This window comes from Genypterus blacodes, unplaced genomic scaffold (assembly GCF_046128005.1).
Source record: "Genypterus blacodes isolate CSIRO-AG114 ecotype Tasmania unplaced genomic scaffold, CSIRO-AGI_Gbla_v1 ptg000058l_1, whole genome shotgun sequence".
In the NCBI taxonomy this organism is placed as follows: domain Eukaryota; kingdom Metazoa; phylum Chordata; class Actinopteri; order Ophidiiformes; family Ophidiidae; genus Genypterus; species Genypterus blacodes.
The window spans coordinates 4,502,170-4,517,842 of record NW_027466870.1 but is presented as its reverse complement, the minus strand read 5'-3'; the positions used below and the strand labels follow the sequence as shown (position 1 = coordinate 4,517,842).

The following is a 15,673-nucleotide window of genomic DNA, read 5'->3' as shown; positions in this document are numbered from 1 at the left end:
GAATCTCAAGACAAGAGTTTCCTCTTTGGAACGAGATGCAGCTCCACCTGGAACCCAAACACTCAGCCTGATCATTCACAGGAATACAAAGATATCAACACACTGCTTAGGACGGAATTATAAACTTTCAGTCATAGAGTGTGTGTGTGTGTGTGTGTGTGTGTGTGTGTAAACGCAGACAGACTCTGTTAAGAGAGAGAGAAAAGTGTATCATATTGATCTGTGATGGCCTCATGCATGTGGGTCAATAAATCTCCTTCAGACGCCACACACACTCTCTCTCTCCCACACACACACGCACACACACTGATTTATGCTCCATTTGCAGCTGTTCCATTGTTGTGTCAACTTGTATCCCGGTTTAGAGAGCACACGTTCGTCCACGTGTTCATCTTTTACGGTCCTATTTGTACATGCAAACAGACACACACACACACACACACACACACACACACACACAGACCACCGCAGGAGCGCCCTTTAACCTTTCTTCTGACTGGATTGCTTCCTTCCCTTCCTCCATCCCGCTGTCATCTCATCCAGGCGGGGCAGCTTGGGCAGAAAGGAAACATGTCTCTTACAAATGGTTTGACCTCAAAGCTGCAGCAGGGAGGAAGGTGATACTCCCAGAGTGCATGCTGGGTAAAGTGGGGATGGGGGGACTCAGGTGAACTCAGGTGAACTGTGTCCCCCTGGCCTGAAACAACAAGAGAGATACATTCATATCTACATAAACATTCTTCTGTGTATGTCTGTCCCTGCCCGACTGTCTGTCTCTGCCCATCTGCCTGTCTGCCTGTCTGTCTCTGCCTGTCTGCTTCTCAGTAAATCAAGCAGCAATTAAACACACTCACACGTGGAAACACTATACAAGTGCTCGCTGCTCACACACACGTTGCTGACACATTTCTCGTCGCCTGCTCTCTCTCTGTCTGTCTCTCTCTCTCTCTCTCTCTGTCTCTCTCTCTCTCTCCCTCAGTTATTGACGCCTTTTCCCTTTCTTTGCGTCAGAAACACTCCCCACTGCCAAATCTCACACTCACATGGCCGCACACACACTCTGCCAGGTCACCAAGCCTCTGTTCCTTCTTCATTCAGTCTTTCTTTCCATTTCATCTGTTATTCTCCTCACATTGGGTTTCTGTGCTCTTCTATTCACTCTTTCTGGCCTCAGATGACAACTTTCACGAGCTTTGTCTTCCAATCCGTAGCTGATCGTCATCATAATGATTTTTTCCTCTCCCTCTCTCTCTCTCTCTCTCTCTCTCTCCCTCTCAGCTCCCTCACTTCATCAACAGCTCCCTGCCAGCTCATGACCGCACCGTGGCCCTGCAGATCGACAGCTACTTCCGCCAGGAGCTCATCTACAAACGCAACGAGCGAATGGCCCGACGCGTCTCCGCCCTGCTGCAGAGAAACCCCAACCAGACCTACTTCTTTGCTTTTGGTGCAGGTAGGTGGGACTGAGACACTGCAGACGGGTGCGTGTTGTGTGTGTGTGGGGGGTCTGCCACGGCTTCAGGTTCTTGCCCTGGGACACACAAGACCTCATGGACGGGCTCAAACCTGTGACCAGCCGGGTGTAGGGTGTCACCGAAAGCAGAGCTGCAGCATCTCTATTTTGAAAGTACATCCTGCGTGTGTGTGTGTGTGTGTCTGCGTATGTGCATTTGTGTGTGTGTGAAGTGAAAGGGGAGATCAGGTTCGCTTTGGGCCTGAAACAGTGATGCTGTCAACATTAATGTGTGTTTATGGGGAACAATTTGCCCTCTTTCGTGTTTGAAAGTAAAACTGGAGAAAAAGCAGGACAATAATAGCGCACAATGGTTCCCAGATATCTGGCGTGTAATCACCAAGCACACACACACACACACACACACACACACATACACAGAAGTCTCGATTGCAGCCAGCTCCCACCTCAAAAATGAAGAAACCATGAGCTGTTTGTTTCAATTAGCATTCCTAGGTAATGCTGCTAATGTTTCCTGAATGGTGAATGTGTCCTGAGGGAAGTGTTGGGCGTGTGTGTGTGTGTGTGTGTGTGTGTGTGTGCATGTGATGTGCATGTACGTGTGTTGGCCTGCAAAAACAGGTGGTGGGTGTTTATGTCTGTACTGTATGACTATATGTGTGTCTGTGTTTGTGCATCTGAAAATGGGTGGTACCACCTCTGGGGCGTGTGTGTGTGTGTGTATGTGTGTGTGCCACAGTGTATGATTAATGCTGAATGCCTGGTTCCTTCCCCTGAGCATTTGTTTCCTGTGCTCGCTCTCTGCTCTGTGTTTGGACAAGGCCACTGTTGCACCATCCAGCTGTGTGTGTGTGTGTGTGTGTGTGTGTGTGTGTGTGTGCAAGATGGAGCGACGGATTTGATGTTGTTCTGGGTTAATAAATCAAAGTGCGGTGCTCCGTGTGAAGGCTGGATGAAGCATGGCTGTTTACGTTAGCAAACAATGAGACATCTGAGGGGCAGAGGGGCAGTGAGGCCGGGTCAGAGCTCCAACCAACGCATCAGGGGGCCGGGGTGGACAGGAAGTGTGTTTCCTTTGACACGCTGCTGGGCCAACATTATTCTGTAGAGTGCAAGCCACACACACACACACACACACACACACACACACATTTTGATGATTATTTTTTGGCTCACTACAGAAATTATTTAAAAACAAGGGACGCTGCATTTTAGGATTTCATTCCACCTTTAATGATATCCAGAAGTGTGTGTGTGTGTGTGTGTGTGTGTGTGTGTGTACTTGCAATCAAACCAGATCTTCATCTTCTTTGTCGTCTTTTTTGTCAGCAAACACTTCAGAGATCTGTTTAGGCTTTGAACCAAACATATTTCTTCTACTGCCGGAGTTCCCCTGAGCAAGGCACTTGCGTCTGCACTCCTGGATGTGGATCACAGTTTTAATGTTTTAAAGGGAAAGCGGTGCTCAGCCAAAAATCTGCCGATGAATGAAGAGAAAATCAGTGTCAGGATCAAAACAAACAAAACAACAGAGAGATTTGGATTCAAACCAACAACCACGGATAATTGTATCTCTGTTGTTCGGTGCCAGGACCTCTAATGTTTCTCTGCATCTCATGCCTGGGCTCGGTAGAAGTGAATGTGTGTGTGTGTGTGTGTGGGGTCACAGACAGGCAACCTGACAGCGAGTGTGAAGTGATAAGAACCACACACACACACACACACACTCCAGTACATTCTTAAACATGCATACTTGCACACATAATCACACTTGCACAAACAGAAGCACACACACACACACACACATTGTGGGGGAGCAGATGTCGTCACTGAGGGCCAATAAACTCACCAGAATGATGCAAAATAGCCAATTGATTTGTTCCATTATGATGAAATACTGCAGCTTGTGTCTTTCTAAGGAGCTGAGCAGTTTGTTACAGAAAACAAGTCTCACTCTGTATCTGTGCTTCATTACTGCACTGATCCTTTCATAAACTTGTTTCAGTATCTGTTGGTTTTTATTAGAAAAGGTCGCAAGTTCAGAAGTTGTCAGGAATCACAATTTAGCATTTTTTAATAGTACTTTAATAGTACATTTTCTTCCTTATGCACATGCACATAAACATAGATATATAGAGTCTCTCATGATGTCACAAAGTCTGTAAAACGCTGACTCGTGTCTTTACGGCCGTGTATCCATCCCAGTTAGTCCTGCTCTCTCATTGGCTGTAACTACAAACACCACAGTGTGTGACTGCGGGCAGAGCTGGATACGATGACATAATCATGGTGTGAGGCCGGAGACGTCCTGTGATTCTTCCTCTGTCTCCTGTCTCAGTCTGCGTCTCTCGTCCTGTCTCTCTCATCACCTCTTCCTCTCTGTGTTCCTGTTTATCAGCCAGTATTTCTGCTTCTTCTTCTACGCAGCAGATAAACTTTAACGGCCCCTGGAGCTGCTGCGTCGGCCTCCTCCCCCCCCTCGCTGAAGGAAAACAGCGCCTGTCGGGAAACAGCCGGGGTGGCGTTTGGGTCACGGCCCTCTAGAGTTGCCGATGTCGTACTTCGATCCAGACGATTGTTTTTTTTCTTCGCCAGGGTGATTAAACTATACGACGTGTGTCTAAAGTGGTTCAGGCAGGAAATCCATCTGTGCTCAGCTCAGCACCTTACCCCGCCCCCTATACACACACACACACACACACACACCCTTCTTTCTTCTGACTGTACACCTACACCTTCCTGCAGTGGAGGTATTTTATGTGCTAAATGTGCTCATGTACTTGAAACACATCTGCAGCAGACATTCTTTATTTTCATCGCTCTCACCGACTGATTATTAACACAAAATACAAGTAGGCTGAACTGAATTACCCCTGGAGCTGTAAAGAAGCCAAACAGGTGCCCCCTGTAGCATGACGTCACCCCTCTGTTCTGCTTTCACTCTTTATGAAGGTGCAGCAGTGAGATTATAGTGAACGTCTCACACAGATTCTCCACTCTTTAGTCGAGTCTGTTTACTGTTTACTGTTACGTAACGAAGATCCATCATGACCTCCTCCTCACTCTTTGGCCCTAAGTATGACGTCATGGCCAAGTTCACAAGGCCAAGTGAGCGCGTCACTGTTTCCCCCCGGGCAGAATGAAGCAGCGCCACCAGATGATAGCAGGAGAAAGAGGGAAGTGCGTTAGCAGACACGTTGCACTTTCAAATCTCTTATTCAGAAACACACATCCAACCATGACACTCACACACAAACACAGACTCTTATACCTACAGCACGTGCAAGCACAAACACACGCACACACACACACACACACACTCTCTGAGGTATTATTTGGTGATGAAGAGTGGAGCGGTGCGTCATTGCGTGCAGCTCTGCTGAGCGCTTCAGCAGGTTTTCATTTGCCGCTGCTTTGCCTTATTGAAAACATCCCATGGAATTTCCTGACGCTGCCACGGCTGAGATACCACTTCACATTCACATTCACACACGCACACACACACACACACACATTGCGACTCAAATCATATGACCCCCAGAGATGTTCAGCACCAAAGACGGTAGTTCCTGCCAAAAATACACACGCACCATTGTTTGTTTTAAAGTCAGAGCCACTTTGGATCTGCTGGCTAAGAGTGTGTGTGTGTGTGTGTGTGTGTGTGTGTGTGTGTGTGTGTGTGTGTGTGTTTGCTGCTGTTGACGCCTGCAAGAGCCCAACAACAGCAAAGCTGAGCCATGTGTTTGTGGTGTTGTGGTGTTGAAGTGATGACTTAGACAGAGAGAGAAATGGCGAGTGTGTGTGTGTGTGTGTTCCTGTATTATTTTCAAATCTGAGGATCATATTACTTCCACACCGCGTAAACAAACTGCTCCATGCCCGTGATGTGTGTGTGTGACTTGTCATATTGAAGTGGTTGTGCATTAATGCAGTTCCGCGGCGGCGGCGGCGGCGGCGAACCGTCCTTCATGCTCCTCTAGAGGCGCCGTGCACCTGAAGAACATCCACACAGGTGTTTCTACTTATTCAGGCTGATTGCATCTCTGCTCAGCCCCGTGCGGGTGTTTAACGTCTTCCCCCAACTGTTCTGCTCCCCTGATTGGTCGGTTGCACCTGTAAGGGCAACTTATAACTTAATAATTCTTATTAGTGCGTTGAGTTTGGTGACCTCACCGTACTCCCAACAAAGCTCCATCCCAGCTCCAGTCTGAGCTCTAATCAGGCTGAATAACTGGAAACACCTGTGCGGGCGTGCGGGGCCCCCAAACAGCCCAGCTCTGTTCTTCTGCCTTTTATCTTGATATGGGTTAAATTCATCTTTCAAATGTAATGTTAGTAAAGAAATCTACTATGTTTTTGGTGTTTCTGGACTTTTTGGAGCAGAACAAGATAAGATAGATAGATAGATAAGGTATCAAAACAATATTATTTGAACTCTAACTCTCTCTAACTCGTCCCTCCTTCTCTCTACTCTAACTCTCCCTCTTCTCTTGTTTGTTTTGTTGTGAAAGTTGAAGTTTCCGTCCAGATATGTAATGGAAACATTAGTAGAAGCCTGATTGGGTTGCTGGATCATCCTCAGGTTGCACACTTCATTAACAATAGAAACACAGCGTTAGAGCCCATTTAGAGCCAATAAACTTAATGCTACATTTCATAAACAGATAAATTGCTTCAGTCTTGTGCTTTGATGCTGGGAGCAGAAACGATCGCTCACACATTCCTGATAGATGCAGACACCAGATTAGCAGCTGAACTCACACACACATACTGGACATACCTGCCGACATATAAACACATTCATAATTCACACACATACACACACACACACACACGCCTTCAGGTCTGCGTCTATGAAATGTATGCGAACAGCGCCGCATCATCGCAGGCATGCTAAGGACAATTTTAAAGGAAAAAGGTGGAGCACAGGAAATGAAGTGATGGTGCAGGAATGAGATGGGAGAGATATGGAGATGCCTTCCATCACGTGTTGTCTTCCTCTTGTCCCAGCGTAGAGAGTAATGATCATAAAAGATGTTAGTCCACACACACGTACACACGTACACACACACACACACACACACACTCTGGGCTCTGGTCTCTGTCTCTGCTTTTTCAGGAATTTCAGAAGTTTCATTGTTGAACTCAAGCACCTCTTCAGAATCTTACTTTTATTCATCAGAATGATTCAGGCACTTTTGGTTTCATGTTAAATGTTCACATTCGGAGTATACCACCTTCCCACGAGCACTCAAACGCATCATGTATGTGTTCTTGGACCTAATCTAAGGTCCAGTAGGTACTTTGTGATGTTTCTGAAACTTCTTGAACCATTTAGAATCTCCTACTCTGTCTTAACTTCAGGTCCGAAAGCCTTCACCACCTTATCTTCCTCCTGGTCTCCCTCTTCCCATCTCTCCTCTTCCCCTTCTCTTCTCCCTGACTCCCTCCCGTCACTCCCTCTGCCCACCCTGGGAGCTTCACCGGCTGCAGCGGCGAGCTCGCACAGTCTAAATATTTAAATGGCTTTAAAGCTCCTAACACTGAACCGTTAAGCTCTCCCCGCAGCCTTCCCGACCCGGACCCGCGTCAGGGCCCAACCGCAGCGATCCCGTCCCCCCCCCCCCTCCCGTAACCTTCCTCAACCTCCAGCAGAAGTTGGACGTGAACCTTTCCCGTCAACGCTTGTCACTCACAGCACTTCAGAGACAGACAGGCGTGATAGTGCATACGTAGGAAGTGAAGTCATTATGGAGATGAGGAATGAGTGAGGGAAGGAGGGAGGGAGGGAGGGAGGGAGGAGAGGAGGACTGCAGATTCCCATTATTCCCTTCACAGCCAGAGAGGTTTAGGGCTGGAATTTACTATCCTTGCCTGTTTGGATTTACGCATCAAGTGAAAGTCGGTGCTCCGATTTCGGGGCGACTCTGGGTTCAGCCCCGCTCTAAAGCTCTGTGGGTAGTTGAGTCGTTGCTCTGGCGCTGCTCTGCGAATCCAGAGGCTGCCACGTGATTTATAGAGGAACCTCCTGGTACTGTAAAAGTGTAAATGGAAATACTCAGCCAGGCTTATTAAAATCTTTGCTGCATTACTCACATGTTGAAGGGAATAACAAGAGAACAGTTAGGATAGAGACGCCCCCCCTGACACACACACACACACACACACACACACACACTCTGGAGAGGGATACACCTTCTCTTGTCAATCTACACGTCTTTTTCCTCTTCACCCTCTCATCTCCTACTCGTATTCCCTCGTCTCTCGTCTGTGGTTCTCATGGCCTCGGGTTGTGTGTGTGTGTGTGTTTGTTTGGTTCATATTGTAGCAACAGTACACAGCATGCGGGGGTCTGCTTCTTCCCTTCACCCCCTCTATCCCTCCATCCTCTCTTTCCGTTCATCCTATCCAACTATTAATTTACCCTCCCTAGTCTCTAATTGTATCTTTCTTTTTCACTGCTGGTGGTGGTGGGAACTTTTATGTGCAGTGGGACACCGGCGTCTACACAGAAGTCTGAGGTCCAAACTGGGTCACTCACTTTGTGCTCTATATGTTGGAGCGGTTTGGAGCTGTTGTGTCTCCCTGTTCGCGCCAATTTTGACAGCTGCTTGGCAAAGAGGCAGAGAAAAGAGAAGGATGGAGGGATGGAGGAAGGGAAGCAGAGGTAGAGGCAGAGGAAGGAGAGATGGAAGGAGGAGTGTCAGACAGAGTTGCTGACAAGGCTGATATCCAGCCCACGGAGACAGAGACTGGGAGGCAACTAGAGAGACATCCTGCACACCCGTCTCTCTCTCTCTCTCTCTCTCTCTCTCTCTCTCTCTCTCTCTCTCTCTAGACACACACTTATGCACCACTGTGTACAGAGAGCAGGGACAGACAGAAAGACAAACAAATAGATAAGAAGAGTGCCGAAGCCACGACTAAAGAGGCTTTTAAAAAACAAGCCACGATGAAGGCCGGAGAGATAAACAGATATGACCGAGACGAGAGGCGGCTTCAGTAAACACAGACGGGCAGATGTGGGCGGAGTGGAGCTCCATGAGGTGGCTCCTGGAAGTGGAAATTGGGATGGAAAGGTTATTAAACAGAGGGGTAACCGGGTGATTAACTCTAAAGTCTGCTCAGAGGAGCTACAGGAGGGGGAACAACACCATGTGAGGTGGTCGCACGCCTCCTCCTCAGCTGGTAGCCAGGGGAGAGAACAGCAGAGGACATTCCCCTGGTGGACATCTTTTATTCATTTCACAACAAATATCCAGGAGAAGTGAAGCTCTCCAGTTCTTAGTGTCATTGCCTTTGATTTGATTTGATTTTTTTGAACAGGTTTAAGTAAAGCACAAAGATGTAGGGATGGAAAAACGTAATGTCCACACATGAGGACGCCGGGTCTCAGGAGGTTAATCGAGAGCCAATCAATAAAAATGCTGCCTGATTGATTAGTAAAGGTTGGTGGTGTTGGAGTGAGAGCAGCACATTTTGCAGTGTTCTCCCCTCACACACTCATGGGAGCGATCAGGAGTCAGGCCCTCTCATTACGCCCCGGCTAATGGATCTGTTTGTCGGTCCTGATCCGGGCTTCAGAAGCACCACACTGTTTACTGTCTGGATGGTTGCACAAACAAACACACTGGGCTCGGGGCTCCCACACTGCCAGGATCTATGGGAAGGGCTGTTCTCTAATCACACACACACACGCTGAACACACACATTGACAGGAGTGCTGTTATCCCAAAAAAGCTTTTCAGGAACTCCAAGAACATTTGTTTACTTGTTTTTCTAAATGTGTTAATCCATGAAGAATGTGATCCCTCAGTTTACGCTCTAACATGGAAGTTACCAAAAGCCGACTTAACACTCTTCCCACCCCTGACATGAGTCATCTGTGTGTCTGCATGTTTCTGGGCAGCGGTGCGTACATGCATGCCAGCCTGCTCCTAGTTTACTGCTGTGTTTGCGTTGCAGTCCTTTTTGTTTGCGTAAAGCTTGTTTAAAGAGCGGGTGTGTGTTTACAGGATGCGGCAAACAAATACATGGACATGAAGAGAAGAATGGATGTTTAGAGGTTGTCAAATTTAGAGCAGGTGTGTGTCTCAGCCACCAGGAGGAACATGTGGCGCTCTGGCAGTGGAGAAGGGAAACAATCTCATCATGCAGAAAAATTAAAACACGCACGCACACGCACACACACACACACGCTGACCTGTTTGTGTGTGTTATGCATGAGAGCAGAGTGGAGGAAATCCAGCCCGGGACATCAAACAGGCAGCTTGACCTCACACAGGAGGTGTTCTTCTTCTTTCAGAGCCTCCTAACCCAAATTAATGAAATAGCTGCGTGACACAGACATGAGGGTGGCTGGATCTGTCAGCGTGCAGCCACCCGGCGAGCCCACACTGCTGAGGAGGGAGGGATGAAAGAGGGAGAGGGAGGAATGTTGGAAGAGAGAATCAGGAGCGCTCTGTGTGTGCAAGAATGGAAATGAAGCAATATCTGTGCAGCGTTTACCTCAGGGTACCTCAGTGCTCTGACCTGTAATCAGGATTTGAATGGACAGGTCGCTTTCTTCATTCCCTTGCCGCAGCGCTGCTGTGCACACTGAGTCACCTTAAGAAGTCCTTTTAGTGCTGAGTCATTGGAACACTGAGAAAAGCCTGCCCTGTTCTGATTGGCCAGCTGGAGTAAACCAATAGAGCTTAGCATCTTTGACAACAACAACAACAAAACCCTAATGTGTCCCCTTAGCAGCGACCTTAGTGTTCTCTGTTGATGCCTTTACATAGAAAATCACATCTAACGTTGTTGTCTTGTTTGGTTGATAAATTCTTCTTGACACATAGAGTTTACAAATGGATAATTGTTCCATTCTTTACAGACTGGAGTTTGTTTCCAAACCACAACTCTGCAAATAGTTCAAAGAAACAAGAAAGGGACCAACGTTGTCACTTTGGTGGATTTTCCCTATTTTTCTATCGTCTCAACATTTGTTCTGCATAAGTGCAGCAAAACACCGACACGCACACACACACACACACACACACACACATGCACCTTGATCCAGACAAACCTCACACTCTCTCCGCTCTGTAATCCATCTGATCTTGCTGACACTGTTGTCAGAAGCCTCGACGCTCCGCAGCCAATCGCAGCGCTGCCTTTGAACTGCGAGGCCAAGAAAGTGTAACCCTGCGTGCCGCTCTCCCTCCCTCCTCCTCTCAGGGATGATCAGAAACATTCTAATGATAAAATTGGCAGGGGGGCGAGGAGAGGGCGGGGGGGCAACAGGGAAAAAAGAGAGTAAGAGCCTCAAATATTGTCAACGTGTTGTTAATAAGCTGCAGGGGGAGCGGAGGTGTGTGAGCGTCGGAATGTTTCAGTGTGCGCTTGTGTAAATTCTTGCGTGTGTAGAGTGTGTGTGCGTGTGTGTGTGTATAGAGGGGGTGATGTCAGGCTACATTACGGCTTATTGCGAGGATGAGTGACGGGCGGGATTATCGCCTGATAGCAGAAGCAGCTTTCATCAATGTGGGGCTGCAGGTCTGAGTGTTTGATGTTAGACTGCAGGAATCATACGAGGTGAGAAGGGGAGCAGGAGAGGGAGAGAGAGAGAGCGAGAGAGGGAGTAACTGTCTCCGGGTCCTCCTCTGGCTGTAGCGTTCATTCTCTTACTTCCATCACTTCATTCTGTTTTGACCTTTGACCCTTTGTCTACTGTTAGGTCACTTCCTGGGGAACCGCAGTGTGCTGGACATGCTGAGGCAGGAAGGCTACGAGATCGTCCACATGCCCTCTGATTACCAGGAGCCAATCACAGAGTGAGTACATGGAGACAAGCCAACCAAATGCACAGTGAGAAAGAGAGAGAGAGAGAGAGAGAGAGAGAGAGAGAGAGAGAGAGAGAGAGAGAGAGAGAGAGAGAGAGAAAGAGAGAGAGTAACTGATTGATTGATTGAAGATATCGTCCAAATCAGCGAAACTCCTTTGACACCTCCTTAGCTCCTTTCCTCTCACACACTCTCCTCCCTCTCTCCCTTATCCTTGCCAAAGTGAGCTGAGTGTATCCTGCCAACCTTTAGCACCACAGTCAACACACACACACACACACACACACACACACACACACACAGATGTACGCATGGTGAGCAGAGGGATGCACGGTGCCAAGTAGAGGGGGCTTTCTCTCACACACACACACACACACACACACACACATACAGTACCCACCTCACACAGAGGAGTGTGTGCTTGTTTATGCCCCCCCCCTTCATGTCTTGGCACAGAGCCCCTCCCCTCTCACCCAGGGGGGTTGATCCAGAGGCCGTGTGTGTCGGGCTCATAAACATGGTAGCAACAGCAGCATGAAGCAGAGTGAAAGTGGAAAGAAAACAAGACACAACAAGGGAAACCTCTTTACAATCACAACATTCCACATTAAAAACATCCCGGACACTTTTACAAACTCCTGACTGCAGCTCCTGCCTGCAGCCGGGGCCTCTGTCTGCTCCTCAGCCCTGTGTGTGCAGCCCTGTGTGTGCAGCCCTGTGTGTGCAGCCGTGTGTGTGCAGGCGTGTGTGTGCAGCCGTGTGTGTGCAGCCCTGTGTGTGCAGAGCTGTGGGCTCAAGCCGGCGGTTCTGGTTTTAAAAGCTGACAAGTGCACTGACTTATTGCGGTCGTACAACACTCGTGTTTTGCTGCACACACACGACTGCGCGACCACACACTTCACACACACAGGTTTTTTTTTTAGCTTTAGCTCGATACGAGGTGATGTGACGGACGGACGGAGGGGAAACACCGCAGGATGGCTGAATGAGAGGTGTTTATGAAAGCTGCTCGCCTCAGGCCTGGAGTGCGTCGACCCGATTGGCAAAAGGTCCCACAGAGCGATCAGAAGACTGACAGGCAGAGCAGAGCAGAGCGGGTTTGGCTCTACAGGAGCTTGACCACATCTTTGAACTCCCATCAGCCTGACCAGGCCATCAAGAGCTGGATGAGAGGTTTTCAAGCCTCTAAGATTAGAAGTAAAGAGCAGTTAACTCGTAGGTCTGACAGACTACATGTATTATAAGTGTGGGCAGGACTCCTGTGGAATACATAGGAATATTTATAGGAGTTAATAATAATAATCTGAACCGTCTCCTCTGAGTAACAGGTTGTGAGCCGCACTGTGTGACCTGCTGAGCTGTAGAAGTGTAAATGGCCTCCAGCCATGAAACCAAGCGTCGCACGCGAGCCACATTGACAGGAAAGAACAAGACAGGAGAAAGTATGAGTAATGGACGAGGGGAAAATGAGCGTGACATCAGTTTCTGAGGAGGAGCCGGGGATTCTGGGTGGTCTCCTCCGGGTGGATGTCAGTTCTGATACAGCAGCTCTCTGGGCCCTAAGAGTTACAGCTTCCTCTGCTGCTGCCTGCTGCGCTTTTCTGACACTCAGGTTGGCCGTTTATGGGGCCAGAGGCCTCCGGTCGTGTTCCTGTCACGTTTGAAGTTTGTTCGATTCTCTCGAGTCAGACACAATAACGGATATTTCTCAATCCTTTCCTCCTGAATGAGTGGAATGTGACTCTGTGCATCCGTCTCTCTCCTCCTCTCAGCGCACCGAGCAGGAAAGAGTCCAGCGATGAGAGCGCCGAGGAGAGCATGGCGTCCTCGCCGACCTGGGCGACCGGTCTTCCCGAGGCCGACGAGGATCTGGATGACCTGGAGGACCCGGACATCATTCCAGGCCTGGGGGAGCTGGAGGAGCTGCCTCACATGCTGCTGCCCGACAGCCTGAGCCAGCTGGAGGAGTTCGGGAGACACAAGCGGCCTCGCAAAGCTCACCGTGGCCACGGGAGGCCACGCCTCTTCAGTGACCTGTGGGTTCGCATCGGGGACGGGTGAGAAATCTCTCAGCAAACACAGATCTTTAAAGGAAAACCTCTGTAACTAAGTGTCATTCAGTAAAGGCTGACCTATCCTATTTGATAAAGATTAAAATATAAATGTTTTCAGTGGAGTCGATTTTGCTGCAAAGTGAAAGAACAAGGAGGCGACAGACTGGAGCGCTGCTTCAGCATGTTGAAGAGTTTCTGCTCAATCAGCCAGTTACAAGCTACCAGACTGCAAATCAATTTGATAATACACACATACACACACGTGTGATGGCTGCCTTATATGGTCTGTGTGAGTGTGTAATACCTACAGGAGACATGGGGCAAGGAATGTCAGCTTCATCATTAGGAAAGCTTGATGAGGAAAGCTTGATGAGGAAAGCTTGATGAGGAAAGCTTGATGAGGAAAGCTTGTTTAATGTAAATAAAAAATCTGATCTGATCTGATGGAACCTAAATTGGGAACCCTGAAAAAGTACCGCCATGTACCACAGGGGGGATCAGTGTCTCGTTTGTCCATCAGGTCTCATGTTCTCAGGTAGGGGGGTTGTGGAGGCAGGGCTGGGGTCCTCCCTGGGTTTACTACTGCACTTAAAGGCAACAGGGGCCATCATTAACAGTTTTCCTGCAACGACAAGTCAAAATGACGGCTGTGAGAAAGTTCTGTTCTGGTCTCCCTGCAGCTTGAGGAGCGTGTGTGTGTGTGTGAGTGTGTGTGTGTGTTTGTGTGTGTGTGTGTCTGTGTGCTCTTCTATGTGCTCTTCTGTGTTGCAGCCCCACAATGTGAATCTTCTCTTTAAATAGTGATTTCTTTTCTTCTCCTGTTTTTCCCAGCACCACCCCGCCTCCTAACGTCAGGATACTCAACGGTTATGTAACAGTGGAGCCTCCGCTGACCCACCAGGAGCATCACAGGCGGATGGAGGTCGTCTCCGCACAACAACCTTCCAGTCCTGCGTCCCCCGCCCATCCCCACCCCAGCTCAGCTCAGCCAGCTTCCACACACAGCGCACTCTTGCTGTCCTGTGTGTTAACGTGGCTGCTGTCACACGTGCTGTTCACCTCCTGACCACACGGCGGCGTACTCTCACAGATAAGCACTCAAACACTGCTGCATCCATACCAGAGCCAAGGAATGTACAGACTAAGGAGGCACGGACGTTGGGACAGGAGGGAGGAGGAGGAGGAGGAGGAGGAGGACGGTGTCAAGACAGGACAACAAGTCCTGAGGTGGACAGGGGACAGCTGGACTCAGAGCGCCAAGTCACGTGTCAGAATGTTTGAATAAGCTCTCATAAGACTGCTGGGGACTCCAGAAGGAGGAGAGTTCAATCCTCATGAAAGTATTATAATAAAGTAACAATTAAACCCTGTAACTGTAAGGAGTGTGTTTGTGTTTGTGCAGTGGAGAATTTGTAACGCTGTATAGAAACACATTCATAATGGAAGTAGGACATAATAATGATAACTAATAAGGTTAACAGTTATAATTCTGTGATTAATGAGTTGAGTTCGTACAGTGAGACTGTGGGAGGAGCAGCACTCTGTTGCCACTTTTGTAAATTGTGCATTTTGTTCATAAAGAAATATTGTATATTTATTATTTCTGGAAAAAAAGAGTATATTTTCATGCTTTTGAAGATAATTGAAAGAAATAAACTTTGAAAATTAAACGATTTTTAACGAGAAATGTTTGTTTGTTTTCTTTTTCTTTTTTGTTTGTATGTTCATTCCAATTAATTACTTTAACATAAAGAACTTAAGTTTTGAATGTACATACATATTTTACATTTTGATATAATAAACTGTGGATAAACACATTTAGATTAGATCAACCTGAGACTAAACATCAAGAAGGTTTACAATGACTAATTTTTGGTTAAAAATCCTGTGTATTCTTTCATTAATGGTTAATATAAAATATTAAAAACAATCATCAACAAAATTAGAAGAAATTGTATTTTCCTTGAATTTCACAAAGAACAGAGAAGTGCAACAGGTGATCTGAATCCGCCCTCTAGTGGTGAAACAGATGAAGCGCTGCAGTGTGTCAGGCCTCAGCTGCTGCTCAGTGCTCAGACCTGTGGAGGAGTAAAGTCAGACACATGAATTATACCATGGAATATGAACATGGAACATATCTGCCTCTAAAAGGAGTGGGCTGAAAAAAGATCCCTGTGGAACGCCACAACAATCCTGATGACTTATCATGGAGCTACAGCAAAGAAATGAGGTAAGCTAGTTTAGCATCAAACATGCTAAGCACATGGGATACTGGAGTCCTGGTTCGGGCTTGCAGGACTCAAGAACACCCTCCAGTTGGC

The 15,673-nt window shown here is 47.8% G+C and overlaps 1 protein-coding gene across 1 annotated transcript in view; it reads left to right on the top strand.

Annotated features, from left to right (window-relative positions):
- trabd2b (TraB domain containing 2B) overlaps positions 1-14,949 on the top strand; it is a 47,727-nt gene extending 32,778 nt beyond the window's left edge. Inside the window, exons 4-7 of the mRNA XM_076153186.1 lie at positions 1,279-1,453; positions 11,193-11,289; positions 13,071-13,355; positions 14,184-14,949. Coding sequence (XP_076009301.1) covers positions 1,279-1,453; positions 11,193-11,289; positions 13,071-13,355; positions 14,184-14,418 — 792 coding nt within the window. The 3' untranslated portion in view covers positions 14,419-14,949. The remainder of the gene's footprint in view (positions 1-1,278; positions 1,454-11,192; positions 11,290-13,070; positions 13,356-14,183) is intronic.
- The last annotated feature ends 724 nt before the right edge of the window (positions 14,950-15,673 follow it).